Consider the following 22,786-nt stretch of genomic DNA (forward strand, 5'->3'; position numbering starts at 1 on the left):
TCAAAAATTCCCAGGCTGAGTCTGCACAGTTGAAGGAGGAGGGATGGGAATGGGAGGGTGGATGGGTGAAAGCAGGATTCTCTTAACCAATCCAGATTATCAGGTAATCCCTTCAACAGACGCCACCCACTCCCTGGGCAATCCAGTTGGAGTTTACAGACAGACTTAGTTGGCTTTAGTACCACGGTGCTACTCTCTGTTCTTCCTGGTTGCTCAGATGCCCTAGAAAAGTGAGCATCAACTCACAGGGCTCTATGCTGGCTGCTGCTGTGAGTGATATTATGCTATAGTACCGGGGGCCACCATTCCATAGGCACTTCCTGTGTTTAATACCCTATATGTTTTACCTCATCTCATCTTCCTCCACATCCTGAGAGGTGGTTCTATTCTTCTCCCAATTTTACAAATGAAAAAACTGAGACACAGAAAAGTGAAATAGCTTAAGATAAATGGTGCCTTGCAGCCTCAGACTCTGGTGGCCTCTAGTTAATGTGGGAAATTAAGGGTGAGGGGATTGGCAGCTGAGGGAGGGTGCAGGGTGCCAGACGGAGGCGTTTAGCCCTGATTCCTTAGCAATAGAGAGTCCTTGTAGGCGCTTGGTCAGGCGAGTGATGCGATGAAAGCCGTGTTTAAGAAAGATTATGCTTTCTGCTGATTTCATACCCCCACCACCCAAGCTCTGAGGCCCCTCCTCACAGGTCCTTGCAGGGCTGGCCAAAATAAATCAGCTTCACTCCGTTGTGCTGCTTTCCAGCTAATGTGTCTTGTTTGGCAGAAGTTTCCCTCAATGACAGATCAGTGAAATAAGCAGCAGCCTCGACCCCCGCCCCCTTTGTCAGCCAGAGCTGCTGAAGTGCCTTGCCCCAGGGTCACTTTGTGTGAGGGGGATTAGAGAGCACTGGGGCTGCCAAGAAACACTGCCGTTTCTACAGATTAGCAGGATGCTGGCTTGTGGCCTTTTAGCGAGGCTCAGAGCTGCAGTGGCCCTAGTCTGCATGGGCTAAAGACAACCTCCATCCCTTGTCCTTGTTCCCTCCTTCCTGGGCACAGCCGCTCTGTTTCTTGGTTCTCTTTGCTGGTTCCTGTCCCCATGGTAGTTAGGCTGGCAGCGTGTATAGGATTTGGCTTAGAAGATTGACAACATTGCCTTTGAGCCCTTCTTTGCTCCTCCTCCCTCTCCCCTCCCATCAGACTCCTCTCTGGAGTCTGCTCTGTGAGGCCCCTACTCTGTGGTCTCCCAGCGGCCTTCTCAGCCTTGACTTCCAGAAGGGGGCTGTGCAGTGTCCGGGGTGTGCAGGCCCCAGACATGGGGCAGGCTCACGGAGATCCGCGTGCTGGTCTAGTGTCAAGGCGGGCCCAGAGACTGGGCTGGGTTGGCGTCTGCCTGCTGTGGTCATGTGCCCTCCCTTGGGCCTGACTGTGTCCTCTCTCCAGACTTGTTGCAGGGAGAGGTGACAGATGCCAGCCTAGTTCTGGCCTCTCAGAGCAGCGTGGCAGCTCCCTTTCGCTCAGGCCCAGCCTGGGCCTCCCTGCTGGCCGACCTCTGAGGAGAGGGTGCTCCAGAGCTTCCCAAGGAACAGTTTCCCGAAGCAGCCAGGCCAGCCCAGAGGGGCTGTGGCCAATCCTGAAGCTTCATGTTCCTGCTGACATTTTTTCTAAGCCTTCTCTTGCTTTCCTCTTAAATGCCAATCTGGAGAGTCTCCCTTAGGAGAAATGGACCCCAGCCAGGAAGAAGAGTTGAGTTGTATTTAAAACACGAGCTCCCCCTAAAGCATCCTTCTCTAGCTTCTAAGGAGAGGCAGAGACTGGCAGGCAGGACTCAGCAGGGAAAGGTCCCCCCCGACCTGCTCAGTTAGGCCCTAGGCCCAGCTCCACCCAGCCTGTGGCCCCCAGAGTTTGGGTAAAGAGTTCCCTGGGCCCTAAGGAACCCTGAGAGAGCATTTGAGGGGTGCCACCACAAAGTTGGCAGTAAAACCCTCCCCCTCCAAGTCCAGTCCTAGAGAAGGAGCTGGCAACCTTGCCTTGCTTTATAAGCCAAAGCCTCTTAGGGCTTGAGCTTAGATGTAGTCTTTGAACTGTGGCTGGTGCCCTGCCCCATCAGGGAGCCAGTGGGAGACATCTTTTGAGCATCTTTGTTTTCCATAAGAGCAGGTTGTCTGGGGATGGGCCAGAGGAAGAGGCAACCTGGAGTCAACCAAGAGGAGGCCTTAACCAAGTCTTAACCAGAGAGGTTTACCAAGCCTTGAAAGCACTTCAAGGCAGGAAGCACTGAGTCCACGTGGTTGTCTCGCTGTTTCCTTTCCTTACACTCAGTTCTCAGTCTTTAAATGATCACTTGGCTGTGAAGTTAGGGATGTTTGGGGTCTGAACTGAAGTTGAAGAAAAGAAGAAATGGGCCAGGCGCGGTGGCTCAAGCCTGTAATCCCAGCACTTTGGGAGGCCAAGACGGGCGGATCACAAGGTCAGGAGTTCAAGACCATCCTGGCTAACATGGTGAAACCCCGTCTCTACTAAAAATACAAAAAACTAGCCGGGCGACCTGGCGGGCACCTGTAGTCCCAGCTACTCGGGAGGCTGAGGCAGGAGAATGGCGTGAACCCGGGAGGCGGAGCTTGCAGTGAGCTGAGATCCGGCCACTGCACTCCAGCCTGGGCGACAGAGCGAGACTCCGTCTCAAAAAAAAAAAAAAAAGAAAAAAAAAAAAGAAAAGAAAAGAAGAAATGATTTAAGCTTTGTTTAAGATTAGGGGCCAGGTGCAGTGGCTCACGCCTGTAATCCCAGCACCTTGGGAGCCCGAGGCGGGTGGATCACCTGAGGTCAGGAGTTCCAGACCAGCCTGGCCAACATGGCAAAACCCAGTCTCTCCTAAAAATAAAAATAAAAAAATTAGCCAGGTGTGGTGACACATGCCTGTAATCCCAGTTACTCAGGAGGCTGAGGCAGAAGAATCGCTTGAACTTGGGAGGTGGAGGTTGTAGTGAGCCGAGACCGCACCACTGCCCTCCAGCCTGGTGTCAGAGCCAGACTTTGTCTCAAAAAAAAAAAAAAAAAAAAAAAAGGATTAGAAGAACCCCACTACTACCCTCTGGTCACCCACTCACACAGACACCAAAGCTGAAGCTCACACCTCACCATCCTCATGCTCAGCCCTGGGACACCCCAGGCACAGTGTCTCCTTCGTTTTCTGTAAGGGTGGGCTAAAAGCAGGGATGGACAAGGCCTGTGGGTACTTCTCATGGTCACTTCCTTCTTGCTTACAGGGTGCCCGAGGCAACGATGGTCAGCCAGGCCCTGCAGGGCCTCCGGTAAGTTCATTTTATCCTCAGCAGGTCATTGTTGTTGCTGTGCTCTAAGTCCTATTAAGCAGCCCGGTGAAGTCTGCAGGGTTTATTGGGTGCAACCACAGCAGCACTCAGATGTCTACTGGAAAGGAGGAAGAAAGAGAAGTAGTTTTTAAATATCACTTGAGTGTGTTGATAACAAGCTTTGAAGCATGGGCTCATTTTCCTCAGCCATCCTTTCAGCAGTCTTTTTAGAGGAGGAAGGTCAATAGAGATTCTGCTTCTCACCACAGATGTAGTCAGAAACTTGCTTTGCCTTCTGAAGCCAGGCAAAAGTTCCTGGGGACGCTGGCAATGGGGACAATTTTCATCCAAGGCTTTTTAGCCACAATGGATATGGAGTGAAATCAGTATAGAGGAGGGAAGGAGTGTGAGGGGTGGGGGTGGCTTGCTTTGGAGGTCAGAACTGGCATTCACCTCTCTTCTCATCTGCCTACTCTCTCCAGGGTCCTGTCGGTCCTGCTGGTGGTCCTGGCTTCCCTGGTGCTCCTGGAGCCAAGGTACACGCCCTGTTGTCCAGTCAGGAATTTCTGGGTGCTGAGAAGCTGTCCTTTCCCTGTAACCCTTGCTCATTGCTCCCTCAACAACCACCTGCTCCCTTCTGAGAAGTAGCTCCCCACCACCCCACCCACTGCCCCCTCCGTCTAGGCAGGGCAAAAAGCCAGACACTCGTAGCCTCGCCTGGAGGGAAAGTAAGACAGAAGATAAAACGTGGGAGATCCAGTTACAACTTTGGAGTGGGGAGAGGTGGACAGAGAAGAAGATGGGGATACACCAGAGGCCTGGCAGGGGCAGAAAGCCAGGAGTGGCAGCAAAGGGAAGCAAACCTAGGGGAGATCCAACAGCTGAGCAAGCTCGGGGCCCTGACGGGCACTGGAGGGAACTGGACAGGGAAGAGGGCACAGGCAGGGAGCCTCTGCTGCCCTCCAGGTTTCTGCTTCATTTGGGGTGCCTGGCTCTTCCAAGCCATGTTAATGGAGTTCTCTGGAGGATTACTAGAGGCCAGTGGGAGGCCAGCCAGTTCAGGGCCAGGCCCCTCAGCCCAGGAGGGATTCCAGTGTGAACGTCCCTGGGAATGAATAAGGAGCCTCCATGTGTCACTGGCATCAGGTTGCTTTTCCCCTCCTGGGGGTTTCCATGGCAACCAGACAGTGTCTGAGGTCCCGGGAGCCGGGTAAAGGAGACTCATTGTGAAGAGGGACAGCGGAAGGTGAGGGGGGCTGACCTTTGGAAAATAATAATTACCAAAGTGAAGCAGGAATGTTCTGAGAAGAAACCTGAGGAGGCTCTGCCCTCTCTCCAGGTCGGCAGCCCTCCCCAGGGACTCTGCCATCTAGAGTGGGTTGTAATTTTTAGGAAAAAATGAAAGTAAAAGCACAAGCCATTTTGGGGGCAGGGGGCTTGCCAGAGGCCCCCCCTAAGGGGAATTGGGCTGCATTGAGAGCAAGGAGGGGCAGAGTCCCCATGTGCTTTTGTCTTGGATTTCTGGCTTACTGAGAACAGACTGGGGCCAGGACCGGGGTGTCACTCTTCACCTGTCAGTCAGACGGGAGTGAGGTGGTGCTCTGAGCCCGGATGTTCAGAGACTTAGAAGTGACCTCAGTTCCTCAATAAAATAGAAAAACAGGAGGTGGGAGGAGAGAGCGGTGTCCATCCATTATCCCAGGGTGCCAAGATGGCAGCCCACGCTTTTCTGATGGTGTCGATGGAACCGTGGGTTGTCCATTGCTATAGTACGTAGCTGTGCTGTGGCACGTGGAGGCTTACTGTGTAGAGAGGAGGTGAGCAGTAGAGGAGGCAGGTGTGGGAAGTCATCAAGTCATTAGCTCAGTCAGGCAGGGACAGAAATGGCAACATGACCTGTGTGTGTACGCGCATGTTCAGGTACGGGCTTGGGTGCATGTGCGTAATCCAGGGCTGTGCTCGCAGCTGGCCCTGAGCTGTTGCCTGCCCACTAGAGGTCTGTGTCCCCTCTCTTCTTCATTTCATCCTTCCTGTCTCTTCCCAGGGTGAAGCCGGCCCCACTGGTGCCCGTGGTCCTGAAGGTGCTCAAGGTCCTCGTGGTGAACCTGGTACTCCTGGGTCCCCTGGGCCTGCTGGTGCCTCTGTAAGTGCAGCTTCTCTTTGGCCTGGGGGGTCTGGGGTCTGTGGGCTTGGAATTCTTGATTCTGTACTTTGCTCTGACGGCCATGGGCTCCAATCACCAAACCTTCATTCTGGCCCAATGCCTGTCCCCATCTCTAGATGTATCCCCTTCTATCCCATCTTCCCCATGAAACATATGGTGGGAATGTCCCTGAAATGGACAGCACCTATGCCAGGTCCCTGGATCTGGACCCTGGAGGGCTGGAGGGGGTTGGGGTTCATTCTTTGCTGCTTATTTGACAATGTCTCCTTTCTCAGGGGAACCCTGGAACAGATGGAATTCCTGGAGCCAAAGGATCTGCTGTGAGTGTTGCCCCTGGACTTCGCTCCCCCAAGCGAGCCTGGTCCTGTCTCTCCCCTCTCCTGACACCCCTCCCTTCTGCTCATGCTGACAGGGTGCTCCTGGCATTGCTGGTGCTCCTGGCTTCCCTGGGCCACGGGGACCTCCTGGCCCTCAAGGTGCAACTGGTCCTCTGGGCCCGAAAGGTCAGACGGTAAGAGCCCAAAGTGACCCCCAAGTCCCATTGACATCTCTGGAGTCAAACCCCATCACCCCTCTTTCCCACGCTCTCCTGCCCTGGCCTCACAGCGGCCTCCATCCAAGGGCATCGTGAACAGGGGTTCTGGGGTGGGGCAGGCTCCCTGGAGAGAATCTGGTGTGAGAACCTGCCTCTCTTTTCAAGGGTGAACCTGGTATTGCTGGCTTCAAAGGTGAACAAGGCCCCAAGGGAGAACCTGTGAGTATCTGCCCCCACGCCCTTGTCTTTTCTACTGCTGTTCTATGGGTCACAGGCCTCCTCACCTCCTCCCCACTGCCCCACCGGCCCACCGCCTACCTCCTCCGGGGCTCTATCCCCCAGTCTGGGTCCTTTCAGATTATGCCTGGAGGAGACTTAACAGGGCTGAGAAGGCCCAGATACAGCTTCAGCTCCCATCCTCGGCTTGGCCAGTGTGAACAGTTACGTCCTCTTGTTTCCCTCTGCTCTGCCATGGCTGGTCCTTTATGGCCTCTCATCCTCAAGCCCCCCGCCCTGAAACAGTTGCCAAGGCTATTTCCTCCACACTCTGAGTCGAGGCTTGCTCCAGGGCCAGGTGAAGGCTCACTCTGTTTCTCTTTTTTGGTGGTCCTCAGGGCCCCGCTGGCCCCCAGGGAGCCCCTGGACCCGCTGGTGAAGAAGGCAAGAGAGGTGCCCGTGGAGAGCCTGGTGGTGTTGGGCCCATCGGTCCCCCTGGAGAAAGAGTAAGTGAATGAGGAGGCTCTATCCCACGGGGGCTGTGATCTCGAGAGGGAAGTGGAGTCCTTGTGGTCCGTGTTCTGGTCGTGGCCCATGACTTTTCCGCATGTCATCCTCCTCTTTCTCCATCCACACCATGGGGAGAGGGAGTCTGACCCTGAGTTGTGCCCCCCACTGCCAGGCTGACATGAAACAGTCTGAACTCCTTCCCAGGAAGCGGGGACAGGCTCCAGAAGTTAACCTCTGAGAATCCTGCAGACCACAGTTACTGCTCCCCAGAAATTGGGATTGGTGGGTTAGTGGGATGGACCCGCTGGAGCCTGGCTGGGTTAGGGGCCATTCTCATTCACTGCCTCTCCTCCCTGTGTCTCTTTAGGGTGCTCCTGGCAACCGCGGTTTCCCAGGTCAAGATGGTCTGGCAGGTCCCAAGGTGAGTGGGAGAAGAGGGGCTGGGGTCCTTCTTTGCATCGCTGGTCACATGGTATCCCACTGACTCCCTGTGTACCCTTGTGTAGGGAGCTCCTGGAGAGCGAGGGCCCAGTGGTCTTGCTGGTCCCAAGGGAGCCAATGGTGACCCTGGCCGTCCTGGAGAACCTGGACTTCCTGGAGCCCGGGTAAGTAGCAGAGCCGCTGTTGCCCTTGGCTTCAGACTTTGGGCAGACCCTCAGGCCCTTCCTGGCTGGCTCCCTCCAGCCCTGCACTGCCAGGATTGGGAGGTCCTGGGGCCGGCTCCTGACCCCACCCTCTTCTCTCTCCTGAACAAAGGGTCTCACTGGCCGCCCTGGTGATGCTGGTCCTCAAGGCAAAGTTGGCCCTTCTGTAAGTCTATCCTCTGAGGGCTGCTGGAGGGTGAGGGGATCTCCCTGGGGAGGCAAGAGAAAAGAGAGATGGAGTTTGGGTTGGGGAGGCCTGGAGTACTGTGAATTTTGAGAATTGCGGTAGGGGGTAGATGGTAGGCACTGGGGCCAGATGTAGCCTGTGCAGTAGCCGTGAGCTCTGAAAATGCCACTCCATTATGCATTTGGGGCTTATCCTTGGAGGAATGATGACATTGTGTGTGCACTTTCTTGGGCAGCTTTCTAAGCTCAGTGGTGTCTTGCTGTAGATGGGCCCATGAGTGTGGTGTGGTCAATCCTAGATACTGAGCGTGTGTGACTGGTGCCAAGTTCTGGGTCTACCATGTAGGCCCTTAGTGGATGCTAGATGGATGGATGTAGTCAGAGTGTCTATGTTATGAGAATGGTGTTCTCTCTTTCAGGGAGCCCCTGGTGAAGATGGTCGTCCTGGACCTCCAGGTCCTCAGGGGGCTCGTGGGCAGCCTGGTGTCATGGGTTTCCCTGGCCCCAAAGGTGCCAATGTAAGTAATAATTTGTTCTTCCATTTCCTTCCATGTGGTGCTACCTACCTCCCTGACCTCTTGGGGAAAGGGCTGGGTCCTGAGTAGAGTTTAGCCAGGGACAGTGATGAGTGGGGCTCCTGTGCCATGGGTGGCAGTGGGGGTCTGCATGTGATTTGGGGAAAATCCACAGCCCCAGAGAGCGTCAGGGCATTGCAGCCATACATTGTTCCATGTGGCAGTGCCCAGCAGGCTGGCTACCATTATGGCCCCTGAACAGAAGGGCTGGTAATTTGCTTTATCTCGGCTGTCCATCAGGATGTGGCCCCAAGCCTCAGTTCCTGCAGCCTGCTCTGCCCCTAACTCCCTACCAAATCATCTGCCCCACGGCCCTGCTCTCTCTTTCCTCTAGGGCGAGCCTGGCAAAGCTGGTGAGAAGGGACTGCCTGGTGCTCCTGGTCTGAGAGTAAGTATCCTTCCCCACTGCCCATGGTTTGGTGTTGGCTGGGCATTTGCAGGGAGGACAGGGAAATGGCATCCCCGTGGCATGGTCCTGGGACCTCTTGTATTGAGTGTTGATCCCTGTGGCTGAGCCCTATGTTGGCTGGGCCCTTTGGGTGTCTACACAGGGAGACTTCTGGTTGCCATTGGTCAGCAGGCCAGGGAGCTGGGGAAGGCTTCCATGCTGAAAACAGCTAAGAAAAGATGGGGCCTGGGAAGGAAGGGAGGGAAAGGTGTGGAAATGGGGTTCAGCTGGGGTATTGTGGAGGTCTGGAAACTGTGGGCCAGAAGTACCTTTGCCCAGTCCTAGGGGGACTTCAAGAGGGAAAAATAACGTATCATTACATTGTCTTTTTCTCTTTCCTCTAGGGTCTTCCTGGCAAAGATGGTGAGACAGGTGCTGCAGGACCCCCTGGCCCTGCTGTAAGTACCTTCCTAGCCTCCCCAGGTGACCCTGGGGGCAGGGGCTGGGAGGGGTGGGGTGGGAGACCACAGATCCATCCAATAATGGAGCTGACAGATGTGGATGTGGGCTAAGCTGGTACACCAGACTCACTCTGAGCTGAGGCAAGGTGTCCCAGGAGGCTGTGTGGACCCACGTTGGTGGAGAGGAGTGTGGGTGGCTAATGGGAGTGCAGCGAGGCATGCACGTACTGTCTGAGCAGCGCAGGAAGACGCCTGTCCTGCCCACCCTGCTGACCTCCCCTGGGCCCTACTAGCTGTGGCTCTCAGGGTCTCTGGAACACTGGCTCAGCTCACCTTTTCTTTTCCTCTGCAGGGACCTGCTGGTGAACGAGGCGAGCAGGGTGCTCCTGGGCCATCTGGGTTCCAGGTAGGTGGCTGGACCAGGCTCTCTGTCCAGTTCTTTGCCATATCAAGGGTGTCCTGGGACAGCAGCAGGCACCATCACTGGAGGGCCCATGCCTCTTGCAGGGTGCCAAGCATTGAACTTTCCCTGCACCCCTGGCTCTCATTGCTGTTGCCTCCTTCCTTTGGGTCTACCATATACTGTGCCTCCCTGGGGGCCAGGGCAGCAAACTCACTCCTTTGATAATGCTTGTCACTTTGGCTTCTAGGGACTTCCTGGCCCTCCTGGTCCGCCAGGTGAAGGTGGAAAACCAGGTGACCAGGTGAGTATGGGGCTCTTTGGACCTGCAACCTGTTTAGATGGGAAGGTCGTTTCTGATGCCTGGGAGGCAAGGGCAAGAGGGCATGAGGAGCCCTGTGAGGCCTGGGAATGTCCTGGACCCACATCCCAGCCTCCACAGATGACACAGTCCCCAATGGGAGGAGTGATGTTCAGCCCCGCCGTGGAGGACTGTTCAGGGGTCTGTGACATGAAGACTTCACTCTCACACATCTTTCTTTATTCTCCAGGGTGTTCCCGGTGAAGCTGGAGCCCCTGGCCTCGTGGGTCCCAGGGTGAGTGTCCTGTTGGCCACTGCAGGCGGCCTTCTTGGGCCTGCCCTGGGTTCTAGGCTCCTGCTCCTTTCCCCACCTCCCTGCTTCTCCCTGGGCCTTCTCCCCCATTGCTCTTGGTTGATCACTTCTTGGTGTCTCTGCTGCAGGGTGAACGAGGTTTCCCAGGTGAACGTGGCTCTCCCGGTTCCCAGGGCCTCCAAGGTGCCCGTGGCCTCCCCGGCACTCCTGGCACTGATGGTCCCAAAGTAAGTGAGGCTGTGTCCTGTAGGGGTCTTCTCAGCAGCCTGGGAGTCCCACTGAGCAGGGAGAAGGGGAGCAGGCTCAGGAGGAAGGAAGAATAGAAGTGGGGGGCGGAAGATGGAGCTGGAAAGGAGGTATACACGGGAGGAAGGGAAGGAAGAGGGGTTTGGGGCCCTGGTTACCCAGACTCCACGAACAGGGGTTCAAGGGGAGGTGCTGTCCACTACAGACTCCCTCTTACCTCCCTTCCAGGGTGCATCTGGCCCAGCAGGCCCCCCTGGGGCTCAGGGCCCTCCAGGTCTTCAGGGAATGCCTGGCGAGAGGGGAGCAGCTGGTATCGCTGGGCCCAAGGGTGACAGGGTAAGTACTGGGGTTACGGCCTCTCACCAAAAATGTGGCTTTGCCACATTCCTGCCCCTTGTGATCGCTTCCATTCCCTCATGGCACCTGGTGATGAGGGTTTCTGTTAGCCCTTCTTGAGGAGCTTAAAGACTCCTTTCCAAAGCTCCCTGCCTTTTAGTGACATCCTCTCCCCCTGTTCCTTCATCTTGCCCCTGCTGCTCCTGACCCACCCTGAGACCACAGCAAATCCCTCTTGGGCAGGGACTGGGCTCTCCCTAGCACCCCAGCCTCGGTGGGACTGAGCCAGCCACAGGGGTCCTGGGGTGCCCGGCTGAGGTGGCTGGTTTTCTCTTTCCCCAGGGTGATGTTGGTGAGAAAGGCCCTGAGGGAGCCCCTGGAAAGGATGGTGGACGAGTAAGTGAATGCGGGTTGCCGGACTGCTGGGCATTAGGATCCCAGCCCCGCACCCAGGAGAGATGGGAAGGGGGCTGGGCAGTCTGCCAGTGGGGTCCCTGGTCCTGTTCTGTGGGGGCTGGGCAACTGCAGGGACTTCTCTGTTAAACTGGGGCCAGAGGGTAAGTGGGAGCTCTGGAGGCGGTGGGAGGGCACACCAAGGTCCTCTTGGTGTGGAGTCCCATGTGCTCGGCTGGCTCAGCCTGTCTCCCTTACCTCTACCTGCTCTCCCCACAGGGCCTGACAGGTCCCATTGGCCCTCCTGGCCCGGCTGGTGCTAATGGCGAGAAGGTGAGTCCTGGCTCCTTGCCTCTCCACGCCTTGCCTCCCTGTCATGCCTCCTTCTTATCTCCTGCCAAAGGCTGTTCTGTCTTGTCCTCACTCACCAGTCACCTTCCTGCTCGCCGGGGCTGTGAGGGGTGAAGAGGGGGTCCTCTCAGAAGTGAAGTGTTCCCTGTCAGATGGGACAGCTGGGCTGGGGGTAAAAGTGCATTCAGCAGAGGCCGAGAAGGTGCGCGTGTGGGCTGCACAGTAACACAGGCTGTGCCGGGGGACCTGGAGCCCCCTCCCCACGAGCAAGGCCCCCCAAATGCACTTTGCCCTCTCCCACTCTGACTCCCCACCTTCTCACCCCTGGTTCTTCCTCCTCTCCCTGCCCTTAGGGAGAAGTTGGACCTCCTGGTCCTGCAGGAAGTGCTGGTGCTCGTGGCGCTCCGGTGAGTGTCTGCCCCTCTGAGCCTGGCTCTGCCCTCAGCCCCCAGGAGCCAGAGAGCCAGGGAGCCTGCGTGGGCCCTCATGCTGCGTGGTGGCCCTGTGTGCTGCCAGGCACTGGCTCCCTCCCTGCCCGCTGGGTCTAGGGAGGGAGGAGAGATGGGAAGGGAAGGGGGAAGGCACATCACTCCCATGATGTGCTCAGGTTGAGGGCTTTTGGGTTAACAGAGCCTCAGCCTGTATTCAGGACTAAGGCTGCTTTCAGATGCCGGTGTCTGGGGAACAGGAGGCTGGGCAGGGCCCAAAGGGCTCTCGGAGGGGAGAAGAAGCAGGTCAGGCAGCGGGGCCTGACCTCTCGCCACGCCCCCTTCTCTCACAGGGTGAACGTGGAGAGACTGGGCCCCCCGGACCAGCAGGATTTGCTGGGCCTCCCGTAAGTATCTCTCTCCATCCGCCTGGCTCCCTCCACTCAGGCCAGCTCCACATCCAGCACCCTCAGGCATCAGAGCTTGTTGGGGAGGGAAATGGACGCTCCTCTCCTTTCCTTTGCCGCCTCCATACCAAGAGAACCATCATGTCCAGGCCAGGGTGGACACACATGCAGATACTCAGAGTCTCCTGCTCTTCTGGAAGAGCTCCAGGGCTTTGGCCTGCCCCTCACTCGCCCGCCTCCTCCCTCCCATTATAGGGTGCTGATGGCCAGCCTGGGGCCAAGGGTGAGCAAGGAGAGGCCGGCCAGAAAGGCGACGCTGGTGCCCCTGGTCCTCAGGGCCCCTCTGGAGCGCCTGGGCCTCAGGTGGGTAACACTGCACTCCCCCAAGAATTGTTCCCTCAAGGAAGGGCTCCTGGGGTACAGATGGGGAGGCCCCAGCAGGCTGCACACAGAGGATGGTTCACAGGCCTGGGAACACCCCCATGTAGGTAGAAGGAGCTTTCATAGTCCCCATGTGGCATGTGGGCTGTGTGGGTGGGGTGGAGGGACTGACAGAGTACAGGTTGGCCACCGACAGCCATAACCAAGCTGCTGGTCTCCTGGAGAGAAGGGAGCGGTGGCAGGAAGAGCTTCCCGGGAGGCCAGACCCCAGACCAGTTCCATGGTTGCCTGACGGGCTTCTACTAGAACGCAAGTCTCCTGCGGCAGAGAGGACAGGCTTGCCTGGGGCAGCCCCTTCAGGCTGGGTTTTTAGTGCCAAGAAAGCTGCCTCTTTGAAAACCTCAAGGGTCCATTGTTGGGGCTCAGACAGAAGCCCACCGACTTCCCCGGGTACTGGGCCTCACTGTCTCCCTCTTTCCTTCCCAGGGTCCTACTGGAGTGACTGGTCCTAAAGGAGCCCGAGGTGCCCAAGGGCCCCCTGTGAGTGAGGCCTCTCACAACCCACCCTGCACCTCACAAAGAGGGCCTGGTCCCAGAGGCTCCCATGGCGGGGGGTGTTCTGGGATGCCCCCCACTCTTTACCCAGCCCTGCGTTGGCCCCTAGCCTAAGGCCACCCACAGCCAGGTGGGAGAGAGGGCGCCTGTGGGCTGAGCACACAGTGGTCCCGGATTCCCCAGCTTGAGGCTTGCCCCTCGGTCAGCTCCCTGAAGTGCTGACTGCCGAAGTCCGAGGCAGGGGAACAGCCTGTGCCTGCTTCTATGGCCAGACCCGGGGGCCCTTTCTCCCTCCCTGGCTCCCCCTTGCTGCTTTGCAGCCCCTCACCCTTTCCACACCAGGCTCTGAGACCACACCCCCTGCCCATTTGAATCTCAAACCTCCTGAGGGCTTGAGGTTCTCAGGGACTCTCCTCTCCCCACACAGGGAGCCACCGGATTCCCTGGAGCTGCTGGCCGCGTTGGACCCCCAGGCTCCAATGTAAGTGATTCTCCTGGCATGAGAAGCGCAGGCGGCATGGAATAGCCTGGCCCAGCACCCAACAGGGTCTGGAGAGCTCCAGGTGACTGCCCTGCTAGCTCGGTGGGTAGGACAGGGCCGCCATGATTACCTTCATTCTGGACAGATGTTTCTTCAGCATGTTCTGTGCACCTGCCTGTGTGCTTTAAAGCAAGTCCACATGTCCTGGGTCAAGCTCAGGGGTCAGAGGGGCAGGGGTGGAGCAGCTCCTGAGGAAGAGGGATTGAGGATAAAGGGAGGAGGAAGGAGGGATTCCAAGTAGATGGGAGAAAGCAAAGTGAGCAGGGGCTGGAGAAGCCAGAGCTGGCTTCCCAGAGCTGTCTTACATGGTGAGAAGGTTGCAGAGGTAGATTGGGGTGGGGGTTAAGTTGCCCTTAGTGTGGGGAGGTAGAGAAGCCCCCAGAGAGGAAACTGCTGTCGATGAGGCCATAGTGACTTTGGCAGCCTGGATGAGGAAGGGTGAGATGAGCCCTCACTTTCCACATTTTCTCCTTCTAGGGCAACCCTGGACCCCCTGGTCCCCCTGGTCCTTCTGGAAAAGATGGTCCCAAAGGTGCTCGAGGAGACAGCGGTCCCCCTGGCCGAGCTGGTGACCCTGGCCTCCAAGGTCCTGCTGGACCCCCTGGCGAGAAGGGAGAGCCTGGAGATGATGGTCCCTCTGTAAGTCCCTCACCAGGCCCATGCCAAGGTCCCCGGGAGCAGGGTCGTGAGTGGCTTCTGAGCTCACAGAGCATGGGGTGGGAGGGAGCAGGGGCCATGAGGATGCCAGGGAGCGGGGCTGCACAGACAGAGCTATGCTGAGAAGGCGGAAGAGGCTGGGCTACTCTGTCAGTTCTCATCTCCCGCCTCTCCTCTCTCAGGGTGCCGATGGTCCACCAGGTCCCCAGGGTCTGGCGGGTCAGAGAGGCATCGTCGGTCTGCCTGGGCAGCGTGGTGAGAGAGGATTCCCAGGCTTGCCTGGCCCATCGGTGAGTGTGGGGTGTCCCTCCCTCCATCCAAGCTGGGCCCTGCCTGCCAAGCCTTCTGCCTCCCTCAGCACCCTCAGGACTGTCCCTTGTCTGCCCTCTCCCTGAAGGGTCAGTGGGCCCTGGGCAGGGGTGCTTACCATGTGCACTCATCGTCCTTGTCTCTGTCCCTCCAGGGTGAGCCTGGCAAGCAGGGCGCTCCTGGAGCATCTGGAGACAGAGGTCCTCCTGGCCCCGTGGGTCCTCCTGGCCTGACTGGTCCCGCAGGTGAACCTGGACGAGAGGTGAGCAGTGGGACCCCCTGGGGTGGCCCTGATTGGGGAGAGGGGCCCTGTGAGTCTCTGTGCTGGGCCAGCCAGAGCAAGTCCCAGGCAGGGCGCTGGAGAAGCAGGTGGCAGCGTCAGCTGACAGGCCTGAGAGCCTAGGTGCAATGGGAAGGTTGTGGGGGAGAGAGACGGGCATAGAGACCAAGAGCTGCTTCCAGAAGGAGGAGGAAAACTCAGTGAGGAAGCTTTGGCTTCAAAGTGTGAGTGAGTTAGGCAGAAGAGGAGAGGCCTGGGCTTCTGAGGGGGGCTGGGGGAGCAGAGGTGGAGATGGGCAGGAAGCAGCTCTAAATGCATTCTTGTTTCTCTTTGTCCAGGGAAGCCCCGGCGCTGATGGCCCCCCTGGCAGAGATGGCGCAGCTGGAGTCAAGGTGTGTCTGGTGTCTGTGTGTGCAGTGGGATGGGGAGGACATTGCCTCGGGCCTGACAGGTTAGTCGGGGGTGGCTGGTTGGAACCAGTCTCATCTCAGCCTAGAAGGACCTTCTGTTCCTGTCTCTTCTGGAACATTCTTCTCTGAGCCTGAGACCTCTCTCCTGACAGGGTGATCGTGGTGAGACTGGTGCTGTGGGAGCTCCTGGATCCCCTGGGCCCCCTGGCTCTCCTGGCCCCGCTGGTCCAACTGGCAAGCAGGGAGACAGAGGAGAAGCTGTAAGTATCCTGAATTCAGTAAAAGCTGCCTTCCCCTGAGCGGTGGGGCTGAGGCAGTCCCTGGGTTTAGGCAGTCTCTGGACTACAGAGTATTGGCCTCAGTGCCCAGCCGGGGGCAGATGCAGAGGAGGCCCTCACCTGTCTTGGCTTTTCTCTGACGCTGCACTCACTCTCTCCTCAGGGTGCACAAGGCCCCATGGGACCCTCAGGACCAGCTGGAGCCCGGGGAATCCAGGTGAATATCCAAGTGTCCTGCACTGAGTCCCCACCAGGGGTAGGCCTCGAGGGCAACCGGCCTCCAGGTGGTTCCCGGGCCTCCAGCCCTGTGGTTCCAGGGATTCCTCAGCTTGGGTGGGACAGGAGGGGGCTCCTGTCCTGGCCCTGACCTGACTCAATCTGTGTCTATCTTGTTCCCAGGGTCCTCAAGGCCCCCGAGGTGACAAAGGAGAGGCTGGAGAGCCTGGCGAGAGAGGCCTGAAGGGACACCGTGGCTTCACTGGTCTGCAGGGTCTGCCCGGCCCTCCTGTGAGTGTCACTGCCTGCGTGGGACTTCCTGAGGCCTCCTGCCACTCAGAGCCCACTTGAGCTCCCTGTGCTGCCAGGACAGCTTGGGATCACCCTAAGCAGTTTCTAGGACTTCCTCAGGGCTGGAGGGAGGAGGAAGTGGAAAAGGAATGCGGCTGGGACATAAAGCTGCTCCCCCAGCTCCCAGGATATAGATAGATATGTCTGTGCTGACCGCGGTTTTTTGCCTCTTCCTTCTACACAGGGTCCTTCTGGAGACCAAGGTGCTTCTGGTCCTGCTGGTCCTTCTGGCCCTAGAGTAAGTGACTTGGAGTTGGAAGATGGAGGGGGCCCTTCAGAGGGTGCGGGCCTGTGTTCTCATGAGGAGGGAAATGCTGCTGCTTCTGGGGAAGCTGTGGGCTCAGGGGTCCTCACTCAGCAGTGGGGGCAGGACTGGCTCATGTGCCTATGGCCAGAAAAGCACTTGAGGCCACAGTGGCTGTAAGACAAACACGAAGCAGCTCTCGCTGCCAGACAGACCTCTGGTAACAGCATTTTACAAAGAGGAGCTTAGGAGGGTAGGCAGGCCATGGGGCTATCCTGCTGGTTCTTGGCTAAATAGAGACCACCTTAGACTTCCATGACTGAGCATGTGAAGAACTGGGGGTGGAGTGGCTGGTGCTATCAGGACAGCCACCTACCCAGCCCCGGCGACTCCCCAGCCTTCCCTGTGGTGACCACTCTTTCCTCACGACCGCTCTCTCTTGCAGGGTCCTCCTGGCCCTGTCGGTCCCTCTGGCAAAGATGGTGCTAATGGAATCCCTGGCCCCATTGGGCCTCCTGGTCCCCGTGGACGATCAGGCGAAACCGGCCCTGCTGTAAGTGTCCTGACTCCTTCCCTGCTGTCAAGGTGTCTCCAGCATCCGGGAGGCTTGAGCTCCTTTTTCCTCAGGGCCTCTTTTAGGGCATCAACCTGCAGTTAACAGTGATGGCACCCTTTATCCTGAGGCCTCCTCAGAGGTTCGCAGGGCCCATGATCAGTGCTGGGAAACTGAAGAGAAGGGTTAAGGAAGAAATAGGCATGGTGCTGTGGTTTCCTTGGTCCTGGCCTGCTACACCTCTGCCCCACTCATGGGACCGGGAAGAGGGATACTCTAGTACATTCTAGCAAATGGGGATGGACATGGAGGGGCACTTTCCCACGATCCTGGCTGATCTCTCTGTTTCCTGCTGCAGGGTCCTCCTGGAAATCCTGGACCCCCTGGTCCTCCAGGTCCCCCTGGCCCTGGCATCGACATGTCCGCCTTTGCTGGCCTAGGCCAGAGAGAGAAGGGCCCCGACCCCCTGCAGTACATGCGGGCTGACCAGGCAGCCGGTGGCCTGAGACAGCATGATGCCGAGGTGGATGCCACACTCAAGTCCCTCAACAATCAGATTGAGAGCATCCGCAGCCCCGAGGGCTCCCGCAAGAACCCTGCACGCACCTGCAGAGACCTGAAACTCTGCCATCCTGAGTGGAAGAGTGGTAAGCTTGGAGGACAGGATCCCCCGCTCCGGGGAAGCAGGGAGTCAGCCCTTAGGCACAGCAGCAAGGGAGGAGATGCCCCCTACTACAGGGCAGAGCTGGGCCTGGAAGTTTCTGCCAGAGGGTTCCTCTCTCATTTCACAGCAGAGAAGCTGCAGCCCTGGCACCTGTCCTGCCATGGCTACTTGACGAAGGTGACCTCAGGGTGGACTCCATCCACCAGCTGGGCACTGCTCCTGCCCTCTTTGCATGTGTCCTTCCTTAGAGCTGGACTTAGCTCATGCAGATCTCCCTGCCCCTGCATCCTTCCAGGTTCCCCTCCTTTCAGGCCACATTGAACTTCATCCCTTGTCCCTGTAGGCCTTTCTGTCCCTTTCAGTCAGGCCTGGCCCTCTCAAGCTTTTGTGTCTGTGCCTGTCTGAGCCCCCATGGGTGCTGCCTCTTTCCCCTGCAGGAGACTACTGGATTGACCCCAACCAAGGCTGCACCTTGGACGCCATGAAGGTTTTCTGCAACATGGAGACTGGTGAGACTTGCGTCTACCCCAACCCAGCAAACGTTCCCAAGAAGAATTGGTGGAGCAGCAAGAGCAAGGAGAAGAAACATATCTGGTTTGGAGAAACCATCAATGGTGGCTTCCACGTGAGTACCTGGGTGCCCTAGATGATGAGCAGAGATGGCTCCTCACACTCTTTCTTTTATTTCTCTCCGGAAGCTTTTAGCACCTTCCCCATATTTTCCTCCAGTTTTCTGTTGGGCTTGAGAGGAGGGAAAGAGGAGGAAGAGTATTTTTTTCCCACGTGGAGGTGGGAAAAGAGGTCCTCTGAGCTTGCTCCACTCCTGGAAGCAAAAATATCCAACTGGCTCCCTGCTGCCCCAGCACCCTTGAGGTCCTTGAACCATGAACTCTTGGCAGCCCCTACAGTCCCTGGTCCCATTGAATGCCAGCTCCCAGGCCTCACACTGCTGCTGTCTGCCCCAACAGTTCAGCTATGGAGATGACAACCTGGCTCCCAACACTGCCAACGTCCAGATGACCTTCCTACGCCTGCTATCCACGGAAGGCTCCCAAAACATCACCTACCACTGCAAGAATAGCATTGCCTACCTGGACGAAGCAGCTGGCAACCTCAAGAAGGCCCTGCTCATCCAGGGCTCCAACGACGTCGAGATCCGGGCAGAGGGCAATAGCAGATTCACGTACACTGCCCTGAAGGATGACTGCACGGTGAGTGGGGCTGCCAGAGAGAAGAGCTGCCTGTGCCTGAGCTGCCTGGAGCAGGGCTGAGGGTTGGCCCGCAGCAGCTGTCAGGTCCTAAAGTGACAGGATCGTAAGAGGCATGAGTTTGAGGGTCATGTAGAGAAGATAGGCTGAGTGACAGGTGGGGGAGAGGCACATATCATTCATCTTCTCCATTCCCCTGACTCAGGGGAATAAAACTCTACCTGGAACCCAGTGATTGTTATAGAAGTGTTCTCACAATGTGTACAGGGTGAAGAAGAGGTCACAGGTTGGGAGCTCACTGTAGGGAGTGGGGAAGGATGGGAAGGGCAGAGTGGAGGAGGGCCCTGCTGCTAAGGATAGGAGTTGAAGTGGAGAGGCCTTTGGCAAGCCAAGAAGAGGTCTCAGGAACCCCCTCAGTGTGGTTCAACCTTGTAGGCTCTGATGCTCGCCAGTTTGTTCAGTTTTGGGCTCCTGGGCAGCTGGAACTGGGTAGCAAGGCATCTACTGAACAGAGCCTCCTCCTTTTTTCTCCCCTAGAAACACACCGGTAAGTGGGGCAAGACTGTCATCGAGTACCGGTCACAGAAGACCTCACGCCTCCCCATCATTGACATTGCACCCATGGACATAGGAGGGCCTGAGCAGGAATTCGGTGTGGACATAGGGCCAGTCTGCTTCTTGTAAAAACCTGAACCCAGAAACAACACAATCCGTTGCAAACCCAAAGGACCCAAGTACTTTCCAATCCCAGTCACTCTAGGACTCTGCACTGAATGGCTGACCTGACCTGACGTCCATTCATCCCACCCTCTCACAGTTCGGACTTTCTCCCCTCTCTTTCTGAGAGACCTGAACTGGGCAGACTGCAAAATAAAATCTCGGTGTTCTATTTATTTATTGTCTTCCTGTAAGACCTTCGGGTCAAGGCAGAGGCAGGAAACTAACTGGTGTGAGTCAAATGCCCCCTGAGTGACTGCCCCCAGCCCAGGCCAGAAGACCCCCCTTCAGGTGCCGGGCGCAGGAACTGTGTGTGTCCTACACAATGGTGCTATTCTGTGTCAAACACCTCTGTATTTTTTAAAACATCAATTGATATTAAAAATGAAAAGATTATTGGAAAGTACCTATTGACTTGTGGTTTGTTCTTTAGCTTCTTTTCCATTAATCCTCCATTCTGTAGGCATGCCCAAATAGCAGTCCTAAGGACTTCTTCTGTTGATTTTTCAACCTAGAGTAAGGACACTGAAGCCACACTGCTGAGGTTAGCAGCCTCACACAAACATGAACTTGCCTCTCTGGTAAACCTTGGCACTATGTGGAACCCATTGTTGAACAGGACCAGAGACCAAAATTTGGGAAGAGAGGTATGCCAGAGGGATGGCATTGCTCTTGAAGGGAAACACTGAACACAGCTCTATGACACATTAGTGCCCTGCCAGCTTAGGGTGTAAGACCACATGTGGGCTGCATCCTGCTGGATCGGAGACGTGGGAGATACTCCCTCGAGAAAGGGAGAAGATAGGGGAGTTAATCCTGCAGGGGCCCATGGTTAAGTGCACACAATCAATCTGAGTGATCTATTTATGTCCCCCTATAAGACGTTTGGTTGTAGGTCAAGGAGAGGTGGAAATGTGACCTGCCCCACCCATATTCCTCTTTCGTGTCCCCACCCCTCTAGCCCCCATTCTTCACTCCCTGGGCCTGCACTTAAAAGTTTCCATGTACTCTGAAACCAGGCTTAAATGGACTGCTTCCCATTTCTTCCTACTCTTGGGTGTCCCTTGCCTTTCAATAACCTGGACAAGTGGCAACGATTAGCAAGTTGTCCCCTTCTCCAGTAGAGGGCCACAGTGACGGGAATGCGTGAAGTGGGCAAGGGACTCCAAATCAACCAGAGGGCAGTAGTATTTTGTGAAGTAAATTTCCAGATATTTGGCACAGCTGATAAAACAGAGCGCTACCCCTTTCTCTGTCCCCTTCTCCCATCCCTGCCCCTGCTTCCTCCACGTTAAGGTTGACAGCTTTTCTATTAAATAGTAAAAATAAATAAGATACTTGTGTTGGATTTGTATGTATTAATACTCAATTTATGATATAAATTATCACCAGATAATTATAATAATCTATACCTACATATTATTATATAATATATAGAATGTACCTATATATTATTATATAATATATACCTAGGTTTATATATGTATGTATATACACATAGATACATATACATCTACAATAATAATACATACCCCGTCAGAACTAGTTCATGACAAAGGAGTAAAATGAAAACATGATCACTGAAAACACATAATTAGAATAGCTATCTCATAAGTTAAACAACCCTTCCACCTACCAAGAGCACTAATTAGGGTCGGAAGAGAGGTGACATATATGAGTTCCTAGCTGGAGCTAGAGTGTTGAGCTCTGCTCCAACCTGTCAAACTCCAGAGCCTACTTACTCTTAATTAAGTAGTTCAGTAGATTGTGACCATCAGCTTAGACCTCTGCAAGATAAGTTCCAGGATCAAGGTGATTCCTTGCAGTTCACCTGCTTCTTGAGTGCCTAGTCAAACCTAGAAGTAATAGCAGCTACCCCCTAGGTAACTGCCGCATGAAGCAGAAGGAAGAGCCCAGGGCGGTGCACAGAAAGCTCTACCTCTGCCTGCACTAGGGTCAGGTGGAAATCGCCACCCTGGCTGGCAGGGCTGTGCTCCCTGTGCTGCTTCCTTGTCCTCCCTTGGCCCAGAGGGGAAGGTGAGAATAACCAGGATCATTACTAACTTCTGTGATCCCTGATGCCTCCAGAAAGGAGATAGTCTCACTGGTCAGAATAACCAGTCGGATAAATTCCCGACCCCAGCAGGACTCAGGATAAATTCCACTCAGCAGGACTGAGTGGAAAGACCCAGCTTGCTGATTTTAAGGGGCTGGGCCAGGCTTTCCCTCTCTTGAGCCTTCTCATCTCCATGGAAGTGTCTGGCATCAAAGGCTTTGGACTAGGAGTTAGCAGTCTCAGCTCCTGCTAAGACTTACTTCCAAATCCCTTGGATACTGTGCAAATCACAGAACTTCTGAAGTGGGTTCCCTTCTAAACAACTGAAAGAACACAGAATCTTAAAGGAGTGCTAACCAGGTAATAAAGAATTTTATTTATCAAGGCAAAGAATAAGGATTATTTTGTCCAGAGAAAATACCTGGGACCCTATTGATTCATGTAGTGCTTTAAACAAATAGGCTGATTCTTTTAATAATTTCTTTCACACTTTCGGCTTGAATCCCTGAGAGTTGACCCAGAGATCGTGGAGGTCCTGCATTGAGGTACCTAGGGTTGCAGAACAGTTGGTGGAGATAAACTGTGGCCTATATAAGGCCTGGTGAGCATAAAAGATGTGTGATGGTGTTTTAAACTCTAGCTATGACTCTGGACAAAATGCATTAGAAATTGCAATCCTAGGCATACAGCAGGTACTCAATAAATACTTTCTCGAGTGAGTAAATAAATGAATGGACATCTCTGTATGCAGCAACTCTTCAACCAGGTGATACAGGATAAGTAGTTCGAGATAAGAAAGAGGTCACAGTACAGATAAGTATAGTTTCTGGCTAAGCCAGAAACTACAGAGAAGAGATAGCTAGCAAAGCCTCTCTCCAAGAAACACACTCTGAAAACTTCAATCCATCGGGAACACAATGGTGATGACAATGACACCAAAGCCAGCCACTTCCTCTTTCTATTCGGGGGTGCTGAGAGAATATTCCAGGCATTTGTTCAAGAATTGAGAGACACTACAATAAAGCTATGCAGAACATCCCAAAGTGCAGTCTGAGATGATAATAATGTAAACAGATACGGAAATTGATAGTATTATAACATCGGATTTATTGCTATATGTTTTTAAAATGTAAGCGCTCTCATTCTAAAATAACAACTGGATTTTAAGATAATATCAAAAGCAAGAAATGTTACTAAGGCATATGAT

General features: G+C 55.4%; 1 protein-coding gene across 2 annotated transcripts in view; it reads left to right on the forward strand.

Annotated features, from left to right (window-relative positions):
* COL2A1 (collagen type II alpha 1 chain) overlaps positions 1–19,929 on the forward strand; it is a 31,672-nt gene extending 11,743 nt beyond the window's left edge. For both annotated transcript variants that reach the window (XM_010354154.2, XM_010354155.2), the window contains 38 exons: positions 3,261–3,305; positions 3,788–3,841; positions 5,350–5,448; positions 5,745–5,789; positions 5,882–5,980; positions 6,170–6,223; positions 6,619–6,726; positions 7,098–7,151; positions 7,237–7,335; positions 7,487–7,540; positions 7,980–8,078; positions 8,470–8,523; positions 8,928–8,981; positions 9,337–9,390; positions 9,635–9,688; positions 9,936–9,980; positions 10,127–10,225; positions 10,473–10,580; positions 10,923–10,976; positions 11,253–11,306; positions 11,678–11,731; positions 12,106–12,159; positions 12,415–12,522; positions 13,027–13,080; positions 13,523–13,576; positions 14,114–14,275; positions 14,476–14,583; positions 14,757–14,864; positions 15,221–15,274; positions 15,445–15,552; positions 15,734–15,787; positions 15,970–16,077; positions 16,322–16,375; positions 16,827–16,934; positions 17,293–17,581; positions 18,036–18,223; positions 18,567–18,809; positions 19,344–19,929. In XM_010354154.2, the coding sequence (XP_010352456.1) occupies positions 3,261–3,305; positions 3,788–3,841; positions 5,350–5,448; positions 5,745–5,789; positions 5,882–5,980; positions 6,170–6,223; positions 6,619–6,726; positions 7,098–7,151; positions 7,237–7,335; positions 7,487–7,540; positions 7,980–8,078; positions 8,470–8,523; positions 8,928–8,981; positions 9,337–9,390; positions 9,635–9,688; positions 9,936–9,980; positions 10,127–10,225; positions 10,473–10,580; positions 10,923–10,976; positions 11,253–11,306; positions 11,678–11,731; positions 12,106–12,159; positions 12,415–12,522; positions 13,027–13,080; positions 13,523–13,576; positions 14,114–14,275; positions 14,476–14,583; positions 14,757–14,864; positions 15,221–15,274; positions 15,445–15,552; positions 15,734–15,787; positions 15,970–16,077; positions 16,322–16,375; positions 16,827–16,934; positions 17,293–17,581; positions 18,036–18,223; positions 18,567–18,809; positions 19,344–19,490 (3,441 nt within the window). In that variant the 3' untranslated portion in view covers positions 19,491–19,929. The remainder of the gene's footprint in view (positions 1–3,260; positions 3,306–3,787; positions 3,842–5,349; positions 5,449–5,744; positions 5,790–5,881; positions 5,981–6,169; positions 6,224–6,618; positions 6,727–7,097; positions 7,152–7,236; positions 7,336–7,486; positions 7,541–7,979; positions 8,079–8,469; positions 8,524–8,927; positions 8,982–9,336; positions 9,391–9,634; positions 9,689–9,935; positions 9,981–10,126; positions 10,226–10,472; positions 10,581–10,922; positions 10,977–11,252; positions 11,307–11,677; positions 11,732–12,105; positions 12,160–12,414; positions 12,523–13,026; positions 13,081–13,522; positions 13,577–14,113; positions 14,276–14,475; positions 14,584–14,756; positions 14,865–15,220; positions 15,275–15,444; positions 15,553–15,733; positions 15,788–15,969; positions 16,078–16,321; positions 16,376–16,826; positions 16,935–17,292; positions 17,582–18,035; positions 18,224–18,566; positions 18,810–19,343) is intronic.
* The last annotated feature ends 2,857 nt before the right edge of the window (positions 19,930–22,786 follow it).

This window comes from Rhinopithecus roxellana, chromosome 10 (assembly GCF_007565055.1).
Source record: "Rhinopithecus roxellana isolate Shanxi Qingling chromosome 10, ASM756505v1, whole genome shotgun sequence".
NCBI classification, from domain to species: domain Eukaryota; kingdom Metazoa; phylum Chordata; class Mammalia; order Primates; family Cercopithecidae; genus Rhinopithecus; species Rhinopithecus roxellana.